The sequence below is a fragment of the Aspergillus nidulans genome, chromosome VIII, assembly GCF_000011425.1.
Source record: "Aspergillus nidulans FGSC A4 chromosome VIII".
Lineage (NCBI taxonomy): Eukaryota > Fungi > Ascomycota > Eurotiomycetes > Eurotiales > Aspergillaceae > Aspergillus > Aspergillus nidulans.
This window is the reverse complement of record NC_066264.1, coordinates 2,920,599-2,936,533: the sequence shown is the minus strand read 5'-3', so window position 1 is coordinate 2,936,533 and position 15,935 is coordinate 2,920,599. Positions and strand designations below refer to the sequence as shown.

Genomic DNA, 15,935 nt, shown 5'->3' with positions numbered 1-15,935 from the left:
GGGTAGGGACTGTTCTGAGGAGACGGTTTAGGAAACAGTGAGTCACTGCAGTAAGTGCGTGGCCCTCTTGCTCAGCGTGTCGAGTTCTCCAGGTTTGAAGTTTGCGCATCAATTCTGGAGCTTTTATCACGTATAATCTCCTGGGACAAGGGTCTGGTATGATTGCTACCGGTCATTGCGCTCACGGCTTCGAGCAAGTCTAGACCTCCTGTGATGATATTCTCACTATAGTTGCTTTGAGTCTGGGATGCTGAACCCGCCCTCGATAATGTGAGCCTCGCGCACATGTGTCAACCCACGGCTACAAAACACTAGACTGCACTCATTGCAATATAATGCTGCGTGTTGGTGGCCTATTACTCGCCGTTGAAAGTCAGCTTAAGTGCTTTATTACCTTAAGTTAGCATAGCCTCTGCAATACTAGATCTCTGCAATACTAGATGTGTCTTTGAGTCCTTCGACGAAAGGAAGACGCATAGAGGAAGATGCATAGATACTCACTACTGAGACACTTGAGAGCTATATATATTTCTGTTGTTTCGTGCGCCATTCGAAAGTCCGCCCAATCTACTAGTCTATAAGCACCAGCACCTCTAGAATGTCAGCAAATTACGCCCCCTACAATGGCTAGCTTACGTCAGTTTTAGAATCAACTATTATGGGTGCTTTACTGTGTGTTTGTTTTATATTATTTTATATTGATCTATGTTATTCTATTCTATTTGGTATCAATTTATCCATTCAATTACCGATGTAACCTGACCCAGATGTATTAGGCCATTCGAAACGAGGGGAGGCTACCGATGCTATAAATATCACAAAATAAGCTTCATAAGCTCAAGGAGATCTCATAGTCCTGCAATTGCGACTTTCCAAAACGTACAGAGAGTCACTTTCTAAAGGGAGTGAGTTCGCAGATCGCCCGCTGTACGGAGAATTCGCCGTGTCTATTTAGGAGCCCGCTTCGACGTCGTCACCATTCAGCGAAACTGATTCCACACCTCCTTTCCAAAACTTCGTTCTTCTCCCGAGTCCACCGTCTAGCACTTAACTGGCAGGTAGATAACCGGTCGGTCCTTGGTTTGTCATCAATGGCGTAGTTCTTCGCCAGTATGGTTGCATCCCGTGCGGGGTTCGCGGGGGTATAAGTTGGAAGTCACTCTTGTACCATTTCCTCGCCTTTGCACTACACCTACGTACCACAACCTAGACCACGCCAGTAAAATGTCCAAACCTGAAATGATCTATCGCCGACTCGGCAATTCAGGCCTTCATGTCTCGGTCATCAGTCTGGGAGGATGGATTACGTGGGTTCTCTTCAATTTGTTGATTTCGGACGGCGGCTGACAGACTATCTAGATTCGGTGGCGATGTCGCAGAAGGTAGCGTTGGAAATAGCCCAAATACCCATTGAGATGTTGCTGAGTGGTTGAGCTGATACTCTCAATTTCAGAGGGCACCGAAGCATGTATGCGGCAAGCCTACGATCTAGGAATCAACTTCTTCGACACGGCCGAGGGGTGCGCCTGCCTTACCTAAATTTCATATTCTGTATACTGATGGACCCAGCTACGCCGGTGGAAAGTCCGAAATCGTCATGGGTAATGTCATCAAGAAAGCCGGGTGGAAGAGAAATGACCTCGTCATCAGCACCAAGGTTTGGCCCCGGATTGCCGACGACCCTGCCGGTTTGCCTGCATCTGTCCCGTTCTAATATGGAATGCAAATAGATCTACTTCGGCCGCGCGCACGGCGACAACCCTGTCAATAACATTGGCCTCTCCCGCAAGCACGTCATCGAAGGCACCAAGGCGTCCCTTTCGCGCCTCCAGCTCGACTACGTCGACATCATCTACGCGCACCGGCCCGACCGGCTGACGCCCATGGAGGAAGTTGTGCGGGCGTTCAATTTCGTCATCGAGAAAGGATGGGCTTTTTACTGGGGCACGTCGGAGTGGAGTGCCGACGAGATCAGCGAGGCTGTGGGGATCGCAAAGCGATTAGGACTCATTGCGCCGATTGTCGAACAGCCGCTCTATAACATGCTGGATCGCGAAAAGGTGGAGGGGGAGTTTGCGAGACTGTATGAGCGTGTTGGGCTGGGACTCACTGTCTTCTCGCCATTGAAGGGCGGCAGACTCAGCGGAAAGTATAACGAAGCGTTGGAGCGGCCGCCGCCGGGGAGTAGGTTTGCCGAGAGCAAGGACGTTTACTCTGTGGGCATTCGCGAGAGGTGGCAGCAGGAAGAGGGTGTTATCAAGCAGCTCAAGAATGTCAAGGTGCGTGTCCCTTTCACTGGCAGATGAACGCAGGATAGTGCTGACAGGATCTGCAGGCCCTAGCCGACAAGCTCGGCGTGAAGCAATCCCATCTGGCTCTGGCGTGGTGCATAAAGAACGAGAACGTCAGCTCGATCATCACTGGCGCCTCAAGGCCAGAGCAGATCGTTGACAATGTCGAGAGTCTTAAGGTGCTCCCGCTGCTGAAGCCCGAAATCATGGCTGAGATTGACAAGGCGCTTGGGAACAAGCCCGCCGTTGCGCCCGCTCGCGTTGGATGAAGAGTTTGAGATCTGGTCTTGGGCCTAGTCTGGGATGCAGTTAATTAGAACGGAAGAGCAGTAGATGTGAAACAGATATTTAGATCATAGAAACGCCGATGGGTATCATACAAGCAAAATGCCAGTCCGTGCCAGTCCGTGCCAGTCCGTGCCAGTCCGTGCCAGTCCGTGCCAGTCCGTGCCAGTCCGTGCCAGTCCGTTGCCAGTCCTTTGTTATTCCTTTGCCAGTTCCATGCCACTGTCGCCTATCCCGTCCGAGGCATCTACTGCCCTAGGAAACCATGTGTAGCAACGCTTCCGCACGCGGTGCATCGGATCCCTCCTTCACCTGGAACACTGATCCCTTTTCCAAACTTCCCACACTCGATACAGACAACCTGTAGAGTGCCCCTGGTGACCACGATCGCACCCCGACCATACCGCGCCTCGCCGCCGCTCCTTGGACACAGACCGCATTCGATACAGAATCTCTTCTTTGCATTGCGTCCCCGTCTCCCCCGCCCGCGACAGAGCATCCGGTCTGCGAAACAGCCGGCTGCCCGGAGACGGAGGCAGTACCGACACGCGTACAGATCCTTAGAGAGAGCGAAGTCTGTCGTCTCGGCCAACAGAAGGTCGGTGTGACTTGATGCAGGAAGGAAGTTGTACAAATACGAGCAGGTGAGTCTGAAGTTCGTAGATGCGGGGAAATCGAGGTGGCTGTATATTATGAGGTGGATTTCAGGCGGGAGAGAGAGAAGGTCTATTACTGGAGGTGGCATCCTTTTCTCTCTCTTTTCCCTTTTTTGTCTTTTTGCAACCTGTCTCAAGAGTGGCAGGTACGTATCTTCCCGCACCCTGAGAAGGAAAGTCTTCTATCTGGCCTGTTGTTAGATTGATTTGCAAAATCCCCGCATGTTCGTGTATGGCGTCATATTGGGTCACCTGATGCAATGTGGCTGGGATGGGGTTGAGGTCGCTTCTCGCCTATCCAGGAGGAAAGTATTTTCCTGCGATATTCTGACTTAATATGATGGAGTATACTCTTGAGGTAGCCCCTTGAGTGGGTGGAGAGCGCAGAGCAGAAGCTGGGACTGCCGTCTACCATGGCGCCAGATGCTAGCACTGTCCTTGCGAAGAATAAATACTATCTGTTGTAATCTCTAGATAATGTTAATTTACTTATGATTCTTGTCCCTAATCACCAGTCTTATATTCGTTTTCACCCTGGAGACATGAGCCACAGCCCATGGTACGGCTAGCTCGCCATATACTTCTACATGTTACTGCATCACCACACCGGTTCTTAGTATAACTTTTTTTCATATCTGCTTTCTTGCTTTAGCAACCTTCTCATATTCGATATTTCAACTGAAAATATCCGCTGGTCGAAGTATGCTCGAGACGGGCTTGTTTCTTCGGATCGATGTTGCAGCTCTCAGGTCAGTCTTTGATTTTATCAAGATGTATGCCGAAAATCCAATGGAGAAACTCACATTTGTCAAGAGAGCCAAGAGTTTATTGATTGGCTTCAAGATGGTTGCCGTTTTACTGCCATATATCTACTGATGTAGGCTGTGGGATTCCTAGGATTTGAGCGTTACACTCGTTAGTATACCATTTTCAAGGTAAGGATTCCAACAATTGCGCCAGGGAAATCAACAAAAAATGCCTTTAGTGCATGTGTTCATTTCGTGTAAGATTATAGTACCATTCTATCCTTCCTCTCTATGTAGTCGACAACATTCGAAGGCGTGAGCAGATCGTTTCGCTCACCCAGCTCACTTTCTTAAAGGGTAAGGGCCAAGTCAGGCTCACGGAGACACTCGTAGTTTCTTGGACGGTAGATTTCCCTACCTTTGACGAATGTAACGGGAATTTGTTTGAGGGAGAACCTACTGCTGAGCTATGCCTAGGCAGTACAAGAACTTTTCAGAAGTATATGCATATCATAACATTGAGTGACAGTACCATCGCTGAGATTACTCCTATTTATTGCGCTCGACTATGGACTATGAATAACTGATAAGTATTAGAATGTACAAACCATCTAGGACTGATTGCCAGAGAAAATAACAAACAACAAAAGGAAAAGCATTTGCCCCTCCGCAAGTACATCTTATCAACTGCCGCAACTGCCTCAACTGCCCCCGTCATTTTGCTTCAACTCCTGTAATATGTGGCCTAGTCATCGGTGACACATTCCATAAGTTGAATAAATTTAATGAACACATGCTCTCCTCGAAATTCATACCAAACCTGCAGAGTACTAAGCCGCCTGACACGGTCACCAGCTCTCAAACTTTTCGGCACTCTATGGCTAGGTTTGGTCTCGGGTATTGGAGATACTTTTATGACGATATCTTCGTCTTTAAGAAAGACGGAGGTGTCTCTCGAGATTCGATTGGTTTCTTTAAGATTGCGTTTCACTATCTCGGTTATGCCATTGAGGGCAATGGAGTCGAGCGTGATTCGTACCGTGTCTTGACTGTCTCCAGAGTCCGAACTGAGGACTGTGCCGGTTAGGTTTAGGGTTATGATTGTTGAGTGATCGTTGTCAGACATTTTCTTGGAAGGACCCGTAATCGAGACCTGGGTTGATAGAATGAAGATGGAAGAAGAAATAGTGTTGGGTTGGACTCGGTTGGTCTCCGTCGGAGAGAGGAAGATGGAGGAGGATGGAAGAAGATGGAGAAAAGATGGGTGTGAAAATGACCTCTTAGATTCCTGGCATTATATAGCGAGAGACATCCTTTACCCCTTAGACTCTTTGTTCGAACGGAATTCACTGTAGGGAATCCAACAAAGACAGTCAACAATCCCCGGTATCCATTTCTAGCCCCAATGTGATCCACTACAAGGGACCAGACTCTCTTCGAATTCAGCGGACAGTGTAAATATGGATTACTCTATCCTCGTTGCCTCAGGTCTTCAAATTACTACCCATTCTATCACCGTTGCCTCTTCATATTCTGTATTCACTGAAGCCTAGCTACCTTAGAGTCCCAGATACCCAACCCTAACCACCCATTGTCACTTCAAACAACATTCCAACTGGCAGCCGAAACCAGCCATAACCTGGCCATGTCGTGCTAAACTAGGGCTACTGAAAGGCCAGCGCAATCACTCACCCCAGCAGTTCTTCAGTAGGTGCAACGGCCTGCTCAACGCCACTCCACAATCTCAACATCCGTCTTTCAATCAAGAACCTCGACTTCTCTTGCCATCCTCGCCATCAAACGCGAGTCCAGCTGCAAAATCATTATGCAGCGGTTTGCCTTATGGGTGTGCTGCATGCGGTTTAGACTTCTGCAGTACAAGATTGACCCGCATACGGGCAGACGATGGTTGACTTAGCATTTCTGTTATTTGACATTCTGACCTTTTTCTCGTTCTGGTCATAGTTCGGATCTAGTGTTGCCGCGATATATGTTATAGGTAGACGGGTGCAGGGGCCTTGCTGATATTGTACTCTTGACTCTTTTTAGGTAGAAACGGGCTAGACAGCATACTCCTGCTGTACGGCGGAGGTAGTATTTCGAGTATGTTTACTATGTTTATGCTTTGGACTCTTCGTTATATTATATACGTTGCCCTATCACTTAGGCTGTCCCCAGCAAAGATAGGCTTGACTGAATTTCACCCTTGGCCCGTGAATAAGTGAATTGGTCTCGCCGCGGCCAGTTACTGTACAGCTACACCTGCAGAATAGATCATTTCAAGCTTCGAGACTCAAAATAACTCATCTATTGGTATAATAAAATAGAATAAAGTACCACATTGCCCGCTAGCCCTGAGAATTTCGATTCGTGAAATTATGGCCATCTTTACTTCTGCTCTTCGTATTGATATACCTGGTACGCCATCTCAGTGGCGTCCCCCTTCGCAGCAACAGCCCTGCACGTTAAGAACGTACTACCGTCAATCTTCTCGACAGCCCAGACCTACACTCCATGTCAATCACTGTTGCCGACAAAACCCAGCCGCAGGCATAACGCATGCTGTTTTGGAGATAGACCTACTTGCTCAGCCGTCCACCCGCCAGACTCGCAAACAATGTAATCCTGCACGAACGGCTTCTCCTTCGCCTCTTCGCCGCCAGTCTCAGGAATCGAAACTGCAGCACCAAGGAAAGTCTCGATATCAGCTTTCCCCTTCTCGCCAGTTACTGACGTCTCTACTTGGAGAGCAGGCTTCACCTTACTCCCGTCTCCCTCCTCAATGCCCCGTACATACCGGCTGCGGACTGTTATAGCGGCTCCGGAGACAGCGTCGACATGCTCGTGTGTGCTCCAATCCACTGATCGTGTTTGCTCAACACCGGGAAAGATCCCGCGAAGCCCCTGTTGCATCATGAGACGTGTAATGGGCTGCTCCTCATTATGAGCTTCTGTGGTGTGCGCGGTTTTAAGGGTTATTGTGCCTGACGTGACTGCTTTGCGTCGGAGCCAGCCAATCCCTTGCTGTGTTAAGCTCGTCAGGATTCCAAGGCCTACTTCAATAGGTGCTGGCGAGGAAGACATACCAGTTTCAGAGCACCGTCTATATTGGTGGATTTAGATTTGTCCTGCAGTTGCATTCATGTCAGGTACAGAGCGACCCAGAGGCCTAGAGGATCGAGAATGCACTCACGATGGCCCAGTCACCGGTCAAGCTCCGGATGCTCACTTCTGCTGCGGACATATCTTGTGCGTTTCTATGGCTCAATGACTTTGAATATCGAAATGAGTTGGACAGGTCTGGTCGGATCACGTCGCGATTTTATAACCTGATCCACGGCATATGCTGTGACTGCCGAGGCGTCGTCTGAAACAATCGGCGATCTGCCGAAATTTTGGACCCATTCTGAGTGTTTCGAGAGTTTTAAAATTGCTATGAATCTGGTTGTCAGCGTCGAACTCCCAAATGTTTCAGGATTTGAACTTAGTCTACAATTAGATCACGCGGCTGGAAATTAGGGCTGCTTGATTGTCGATCCTTGATTTTTGGAACTTGGAGATGACATAGTAAATTCTCTAGAATCTATCTAAGAAAGTCAGAACCATAGCAATGAAAACTAAGAAATAAGAATAAAAATGAATCATAAATGTATTTGACTCAGACTTAGAACCATACGTCCTATCTTGCCTGTTTCAGCCAAGCTGTAGCGTATAGCCTCAGGTCACCACCTCGGTATACTCGCATCAAACTTCGGCTCAAACCGCCTCATATAGGAGGTATCATCTCGTTCCCGAATGCCACACTCCAGATACTGCCGATGCAATCTCCACAACTGCCCTCGATCAAGCTCAATGCCCAACCCCGGTGCCCGCGGCACTTCAATGCCCCCGTTCACCCACCTCAGCGCCCTTTCCGGATCGACGATGACGTCCTCGTCCCTCCTTTTCCACGGCCAGTGCGTATCGCACGCGTAGTCCAGGTTGGGCGTCGCTGCGGCCAAGTGTGTCATTGCTGCCAGACTGATCCCTAGATGGCTGTTGCTGTGCATGGACAGTCTCATCCCCCAAATCGTGCAGATAGATGCCAGGGTTTGCGACTTGCGCAGCCCACCCCAGAAATGGTGGTCAGACAGGATCACTTGTACAGCTTTTTGCAGTATCGATGGGGGGAGGTGGTCAAAGGCAACGACAGCCATGTTAGTCGCCAGTGGCATAGACGCTTCCTTTGCTACGGCTGCCATGCCGCCAATCTCGGGCGCTGGGTCTTCGAGGTACTCGACAATTCCGGCGAGTTCGTTTGCAACCCACTTAGAGGTCTCAACCGTCCAGGCAGCGTTGGGGTCAAAGCGGAGGGGGATACCTGGGAATGCGGCATGCAGGGCCTTGATAGCGGCGACTTCTTGTTCGGGTGAAAAGACGCCGCCTTTGAGCTTGATCGCCCTGAAGCCGTACTCAGCGATTATCTTTTCCGCCTGTTGAACGAGCTGCTCAGGCGTTAGGGCTTCGCCGTATTCGTCGTCTGGAAGACCGGGGTGCCCTGCCCACTTGTAGAAGAGGTATGCGGAGTACTGCACATTATCACGGACACGCCCGCCCAGAATGTCGCTTACAGGCACACCGGCCAGTTTGCCTTGGAGGTCGAGGCATGCGACTTCGAATGGTGAGAAGACTTTATCGGCAACTGAGGCGGTTGTCACCATCCCCGCCATGCCGTCCCCGCCGGTGGTAGTGTCCTTTGCGAGACTGTTCACGCATATTTGGTAGATGGCGTTTGTGTCATAGATTGAGAGAGACAAGGATTTTATCTGCTGTGCTGCCTTGGCGAGACGGTCGAGATGCGCGGAGTCCCCATACGACTCGCCGAGGCCGTAGACCGTCTCTGTCACGACCTCGACGATGCTGCGGAGCGCAAAGGGCTCGTGTACGCCAACGCTGTTGAGTAAGGGCGGGTCGTGGAATGCCACGGGGGTGATGACTATGTCTTTAATGATGGCCATTTGCCGACTATTTGCCAACTCTACTTAGTTCAGCACAAGCCGTCAATGTAGGTAAGCTACTCTTGGTATCAATACTTGTTCGGGAAACGCACTGCACGTATATACTTCACCCCCACGGACAATGTTCCGTTATATCCAGCCGAAAGGCTGGCCAAGGATGCGGAGAAGCCGAACGGCGGGCCGGAAAAGCACAGCCATACACCCTTATCCGAGCGATCTGCGAGGACGGGTCGCACATCCGCGGTTGGCCAGATCGTGGTTGGCTGCTTATCCGTTGCCAATATGCCATGGCCTGCGGGAGGCGGGGGCGTGGACTCGAAGCGGGGAAGAAGCTGTAGAGTGAATGAAGATCCGGGGTAGCTGTCATTGCCCATCAGGTCTGACCTCGGACAGGAGTATCTAAGTTCAGTCAAAGCCTCTGGGGGAGAGGGGGGTATATCTGCGTGCCTCCCCCCTTGACCAGCTGGGACAACCTCTGCTCTTTCTCCCTCTCTACAAATCTGACAGCACAATGGCCGAAAAAGACATCGAGAAGCCCTCGCACATCGAGAGCCCTATCACCGAAATCGGCACCTTTCGTGTCGTGGGCCTGAGCCCTGAAGATGCGGACTTCTACACCAACTATCCCGAGGAGAAGAGGAAGAGGGTCTTTCGCAAGGTATATCAATCCACTCTCTACCATGGCGTGGTACTGTGCAGCTGATATACAGAAGATTGATATTCGCCTCGTTCCTATGCTCGCCCTTTTGTACCTCTGCGCGCACATCGACCGCGCCAATATCGGCAACGCCAAAATCGAAGGCATGGTCACAGACCTTAACATGTCCGGGGTACAGTACAACACCGTTCTCTCAATCTTCTTTATCCCCTACGTCCTCCTCGAAGTGCCGTCCAACGTTCTCCTCAAGAAATTCAAGCGCCCCTCCACCTACCTCGGGATCCTTGTTCTAGGCTGGGGCGTGATCATGACCTGCACTGGGCTCGTCAATAACTACAGCAGCCTGATGGCCGTGCGCGTCCTCTTAGGTATTTTTGAGGCGGGATTCTTCCCTGGCGCCATCTATCTCTGCTCGTACTGGTACATGCCGAAAGACCTCGCCTTGCGGATCTCGTACTTCTACTGCGCGAGCGCGCTGAGCGGCGCATTCTCAGGTTTACTGGCTGCCGCCATTGCGAAGATGGACGGCATCGGCGGTTATGAGGGATGGAGGTGGATCTTTATCCTGGAGGGATTAGCAACCGTTGTCCTTGGTGTGGCTTGCTTCTTTTTTCTTATTGATACGCCCGCTTTGTCGAAGCGCTGGCTGGAACCCGACGAGATCCAGTATCTGGAGCTCTCTATGTTCATTAAACAGGGTGGCCGCGTGGAGCATGAGAGTGCCTTCAAATGGAGGGATCTGACGATGGTTCTCACGAATTGGCGGGTTTATATGCAGGCCTGGTTCTTGTTCGCGCAGTCGTCGCTTTCCTACGGTATGTCCTGTCCTAACCACGCTGCCTATCATACCCTTTCCCAAGCCCTTTTTAAGTCCCCACTGAGACTGTCCAGGGATCAAATTCACCCTTCCCACAATTACGCAGAGCATGGGATTCAATCGAACAAACGCCCAGCTGACCAGCGCACCTCCGTACGTGGCGGCCGCCATCTCCGCCATAATCTTTGCCCGACTTTCCGACCACTTCTACTGGCGGATGCCCTTTGTCATAATTCCAATGACAATCATTATAATCGCATACTCGGTCATTATCTCGCTGAAAGGAGAGCTGGCCTCGAACAAAGGTGTCGCCTATTTCTCCGTCGTTCTGGCCGTCATTGGCATTTACCCCATCCAAGCAGCGGCGGCGTCCTGGAACGCGAACAACATTGCCCCTGCGGCTAGGCGAGCAATCGGCATTGCGCTCATGAACTGCGTCGGCAATATCGGTGGGATCCTTGGGAGTTTCATGTATCTGGAGCGCGAGAAGCCAAAGTATTACACCGGCTTTGGGATCAGTCTTGCCCTTGGAGTGACGGGGGTTATCATGGCGGTATTGCTGGAGTGGAGTTATATAGTTGCGAATAAGAGGAAGGAGAGGGAGGCAGACGAGGCGAGGACGAGGTATACCGAGGAAGAGCTGTTTGATATGGGTGATCGGTCGCCGTTGTTCAAGCATGTTTTGTAAGCTGCAAACTTCCATGGAGAGGGGTGAATGGGATACGGCAAGCTACGGATGATCATCATTAAGTTATAGGTCCTGCAGGTGAGATATATCATTTTGACTCTTTAGGAACTTAAGAGCTCAAGCGGAATAAAAATACCCAGGACTGAGGAGGACATAAACTGAACAATAAGGCTCCTGAGCTCTTAGGTCAGACCTCCATCTAGATAAGTTCTATTCATGCTCGATCAGAGATGACCACATGCTTATCCACCATGAACTAACTATCTCTCCCTGTTCTCTGCTTGCAGATACAAGACTGCTAGAATAGTATAGCTAATTTACGCAAACGTCTAGGAGTGGGCAGTTCCATTAACATCTCAGCTGATCCCCATATTTCCCGGCGAGTCCGTTCAGGCATCTGTACTAGGTCCAGGTGGACGATGACGACCCTATGGAGACTGCAGTTATGATTCCCACTCGACTCAGAATAGCCACGAAAGGTTCTGAAAGGAATGCCTATGGCCTTAACGTAAAATCATGATCATGGCTTCCCTGCAGATAGTCATACCCTTCCTCTACCCACTGGACGCACGCATCGACGCCCCGCCATCTGTCAATCTCCCCCTTTACACTCTCCGGTAAGATGATTTTCTGGTCATTCCGGTACCAATGGGAAAACAGAATAGTCACCAGCATGATCCTCGGTTCCTGCGTCTGATTCGGCATACCTGCATGCCAAAGCCTCATATCTCTGATGACCAGACTCCCCTTTGGCAACCTTTCCGGCTGGATTCCACCTCTTCCCATCTTCCGGCGTTCTTCGAGTAGCTTCTCCCTGATCCGCTCGTGCCCATGTTTGGGATCAAGCACATCCCTGCTCGTACCAGTATGACTGCCCAACCAGACCTCGGTCGCCCCATTCTCAGGCGTCGTTTCGACGAGGTTGATGTTGATAGCGTAACCCCACGGAATCATTGGAAAGTTGAAATCCACATCTATATGGACTGGCTGCCGGTCTTTGGCTTGAAATGCTGTGTTCGCACTGTAGAAGCGTAGCGCGGGTCTCGGCCCAAGCATACATTCGACGACCTGTACAGCAAACGGATTTGCCACGATATCCTGGTAGATATAATCTTTCTCCAGCACCGGTTCCTGCTGGATATTGCCTGTCTCGGGGCCAAAGTTCCGGTGGGTTGATGGTCGGGCATGGAGGGTTTTGGCCTCGGGAACCATGCGACTGTTCAGCTTGTCTAGATGCGCTATGGAGACGGCGTTGGTGATGACGACGAGGCCATCACGGTGGAGGGCTTCGATGGCGGATTGCAGGTTGTGGGAGGAGATTTTGGTGGAGGACAGCTCGGCGGGGGTGAGGGTGATAAGGGTTGGTTGGGGAGACGCCATGGTTGATGCAAGCCAAGCCTCACGAAGTTGCTTGTATGGGAACAAGGTCAAATTACCTGGACTTTACTGGTGCTTCAATAGGTAGATAGAAGAGCGTGAGGAGCGCAGAGCGAGAGAGCGACTGTGATAAAGAGTTACGTAGCCGAGTTTCTCCAATTCGCCTCGAGGTGCTTTTAGTCTCTCCGCCACTGACAGAGATGACCGGGTGTGAGGTTCTCCAATACATAGTCTAATATGCACGTACGAAAATCTCCACTACATCAAGGCCCGGCTATTGGAGCTGGCTAGCTCGACTGAAAAGCTGCTACGTTATGTATGATCCAGTATCGTTATAAGACTGTGGCCACAATAGCTTGTGATGCGCTACCTAATCATAGCTCTGCCCTCTTTGTCACCCCCAGCTAGAAGTTCTCTAACTAAAGCAATGACAACTGGTCTAGTTTATTGGCAGGATCAAAACAAGGAATATGCAGCTAAATGCTTGGCGATCAATGAAGATGTGTCTTCTCAGTCACCTATCCAGCTGAGTGAAGCTCCAGCAGCGAATCCGCCCGCCGTGGCTTCGGGTCCCGGAGTGCTCTTTGGCTGGGCGATACGCACTGGCAGCGGCTAGAACAATATACTCGGCTTTATGAGCTAATCTCAGTCTCTCGGCCTGGTTAGGGAGCCATGCTACAGATTGAGAATGAGGCCAGGGGGCCACGGCCAAACATGCTGTTTGCCTGGGTCATTGCGGGGATAGCTCCCTCTCTCGCTTGTCACCCAGCCAATCGTAGATTGCATGGGTGCAGGAAACTCTTAAAGCTCTATTCAGACCTTTTCTAGGACTTCAGGACGGACGCAGTGTTGTCTCTGACACCTAATGTTGGGAATGCCCGGGTTTCAGGCTGCTGCAGTCATGCTGCAGTGGGAAGTCAGTAAGACGTTTGAACAGGAGCTCCCAGCAAACAATCCAGGGCCTAATTCAACAGCACCTGAGGCATGGATTGCTCAGTACGAGGTTGGGCACCATCGGGCCACGTAGCCCGTGCTTTCCCAGTAAGCCCTAAGCTGGAGTTTGCCAGTTTCTCCTCGGGCTGTAGCCCTTCTCAGCCTCGCTTGCTCGAGAGCATTACAAATCTGACCCTCCCATTGACTGTCTGTTCAGAAACATGACCTTGTTGCCCCTGGTTTCCTGTTCAGCCAGCTGTTAAAGGTATGTGTGTTTACTTTCTCTTTCCTTCATTGTAACAATTTTTCTCATGATGCTTTCTGCGACTTGCTTTCCTCTTCGTACCAATCAAGCCGTCATATCCCAGCGCCAGGATTCACCTACTACATCAGCACATTTTCCCCACTTCCTGGATACTATAGCTGATCAACCAATGGGATTTCCACTCGTCCACAGCGCCACCTGCGAGACTGGACACCTTCAGGTGCTGCTTGATGCTTGCACACCTGCGCCAATTGCCATGGGAACCACTTGGATACGACATTGTCTCCAGTGCCTGCTGAGAGACTGAACTCTGGACTTCGAGATGCACCCGGAGGTCCGCAAATCCTTTAAAGGAAATGCCGTACGGAATCGGAATCTTTCTTGTCCACAACGCCACCTGTAAAACAGGGCCATTCACAGCGGCTTGTCCTGAAAGCTTGCCATGAAAACATCTTAAAGTTTTCCATCTGAGTGCCACCTGTAAGACTAGCTTCAAGTGATGATAATCCTCATACTTGTTTCCCACTGGATATTCATGGGACCACCAGGAGCTCTGATGATGTCCACAGCGCCACCTGTGAGACTGGAATTGAGACTGGAATTTTGAGTGCTGTCACTGAACACGCTCGCATCGAACTATTACCTTGCCTAATTCCCCTGGAGCTGTCAAGTGTTGTCTAATCTTACGCACTTGCTGAAACTCGGAAACTGTCCATGGTCTACCCAGGCCACAGACCGAATCTGCTACCAGATTATGGAATCCACTCCGGCCCAGGCTCTTGAGTCCAGGTGAAGCAAAGTAGACAGTAACCCTGTCCGTGGAACTGTCCGCGGAATTAACTTCAAAGTCTTCAAGGAATCTGATAGACAGAGGTGCAGTGATTGTAGACTTTGTGCTGCCGGTGTTGCTCCATGGTCGTCTTAACTACTACCAAGACTACACCATTTTCCTTCTTTCATCACATCTCTATATCTGCTTGTCTCGTTGTTACAGTCTCATCTTCGAACGCTTCATATGAGAGCCGTCCGATGCTATGAAGGCTAACGACAGACGTTAAGAAGCATAGCATCCATACAAGCCATCCCAGTCCGAGTTTCTGCCGCTATATTGACGAGCTATGGACGATTTATAGGTGCCGCGTTCTTTCCGGATACCATTCTGACGCTTTCCTCCCAGTTGTCTCCATCTCTAATTTCGGATCCCGTGGGCGTGCCTGACGCCGGAAACTTGCTACGATCCTCAAATGGTCTGACTGTAATCCACGACCCTTCAAACGCCGTCGCTGACATCCTTGTTATTCATGGGTTGATGGGAGACGCATACCGAACATTCTAAAACGCAGCTCACAAGGTATACTGGCTCGAGGACTTCCTGATGCACGACATTCCCAATGCTCGGATAATAGCCTTTGGTTACGACGTGGCGGTGTGGCATCCCTGGATTCAGGTCTCCCAAGGACGGCTGTCTGATATGCTGCTGACCTGCCGGGCAGTCTCTCTGGCTGCCGGAACGACAAGCGAAAAGTACGTCAGTGGTCCTTTTCTGAAGATGAAGTAACGAGCCTCCTCCCTGACTGTCGCATAGCGGACGCGGCCAATCCTGTTCATTGCCCACAGCCTCGGTGGCCTAGTGGTCTAGCAAGTTTTGGTCGCCGCGCGAGAAAGTTGAGTAAACCACCTACATGACATCAAGACACATACCATCGGTATCTGCTTCCTAGGAACTCCACATCGCGGCGCCAAAATTGCAACCTGGGGTGAGCGGTCTGCCCGGATGTTCAACATCTTCAAGCCCGTCAACCACCAGATGGTCAACCTCCTGGAACCACGGTCCAAAGCCCTTCTTGAGATGCGTCGGTCGTTCTACAATATTCTGGAAAAGCGGGAATATGAGGGCTCCCGGATTCAGATTGTCTGTTTCTATGAGACGATCCCCATGTTGTGGTCCTTGATTGTATCTGAGGATTCGGCTACCATTGAAGGGGAACCGTGTTTCCCCATCTTCGCTAATCATGTGGTAGGTGATATCATGCTTTGATAAAGGTAACTAATTGACCAGTTCAGGATATGATCAAGTTTGACACTCGACAGCACAGTGTGTACATGGATATATTGCGAGAATTACAGCGTATGATGTCTGGTAGGAGTTCCGACCATCTCTGCCCCGGCTGCCGGAAATATTGCAACACGGGTTAGGCAGTTCTGTATTACAGTACAAATAT

The 15,935-nt window shown here is 50.5% G+C and overlaps 7 protein-coding genes across 7 annotated transcripts, besides 1 other annotated feature; 3 read left to right on the top strand and 4 right to left on the bottom strand.

The window, feature by feature from the left end:
- Nucleotides 1-15,935: part of a sequence feature (contig 1.7 1..773302(-1)) that runs on past both edges of the window.
- ANIA_00610 (uncharacterized protein) lies at nt 1,225-2,560 on the top strand (the record flags this gene model as incomplete). Its single annotated transcript, XM_653122.1, has 6 exons — nt 1,225-1,307; nt 1,360-1,382; nt 1,454-1,520; nt 1,570-1,657; nt 1,731-2,279; nt 2,336-2,560. 6 exons carry the CDS (start codon nt 1,225-1,227, stop codon nt 2,558-2,560), a joined length of 1,035 nt encoding a protein of 344 aa, XP_658214.1.
- On the bottom strand, nt 4,545-5,104 carry ANIA_00611 (uncharacterized protein; the record flags this gene model as incomplete). The annotated part of the gene is made up of 2 exons (XM_653123.1): nt 4,545-4,551; nt 4,794-5,104. The coding sequence occupies 2 exons, from the start codon at nt 5,102-5,104 to the stop codon at nt 4,545-4,547; spliced, it is 318 nt and encodes a 105-aa protein (XP_658215.1).
- ANIA_00612 (uncharacterized protein) lies at nt 6,367-7,222 on the bottom strand (the record flags this gene model as incomplete). Its single annotated transcript, XM_653124.1, has 4 exons — nt 6,367-6,483; nt 6,562-7,002; nt 7,065-7,106; nt 7,172-7,222. The coding sequence occupies 4 exons, from the start codon at nt 7,220-7,222 to the stop codon at nt 6,367-6,369; spliced, it is 651 nt and encodes a 216-aa protein (XP_658216.1).
- On the bottom strand, nt 7,701-8,975 carry ANIA_00613 (glucarate dehydratase family protein; the record flags this gene model as incomplete). The annotated part of the gene is made up of 1 exon (XM_653125.1): nt 7,701-8,975. The coding sequence occupies one exon, from the start codon at nt 8,973-8,975 to the stop codon at nt 7,701-7,703; it is 1,275 nt and encodes a 424-aa protein (XP_658217.1).
- ANIA_00614 (uncharacterized protein) lies at nt 9,487-11,138 on the top strand (the record flags this gene model as incomplete). Its single annotated transcript, XM_653126.1, has 3 exons — nt 9,487-9,633; nt 9,686-10,448; nt 10,525-11,138. The coding sequence occupies 3 exons, from the start codon at nt 9,487-9,489 to the stop codon at nt 11,136-11,138; spliced, it is 1,524 nt and encodes a 507-aa protein (XP_658218.1).
- Nucleotides 11,399-12,518, bottom strand: ANIA_00615 (phytanoyl-CoA dioxygenase family protein; the record flags this gene model as incomplete). The annotated part of the gene is made up of 2 exons (XM_653127.1): nt 11,399-11,433; nt 11,846-12,518. The coding sequence occupies 2 exons, from the start codon at nt 12,516-12,518 to the stop codon at nt 11,399-11,401; spliced, it is 708 nt and encodes a 235-aa protein (XP_658219.1).
- Nucleotides 15,089-15,909, top strand: ANIA_00616 (uncharacterized protein; the record flags this gene model as incomplete). The annotated part of the gene is made up of 3 exons (XM_653128.1): nt 15,089-15,241; nt 15,407-15,730; nt 15,778-15,909. The coding sequence occupies 3 exons, from the start codon at nt 15,089-15,091 to the stop codon at nt 15,907-15,909; spliced, it is 609 nt and encodes a 202-aa protein (XP_658220.1).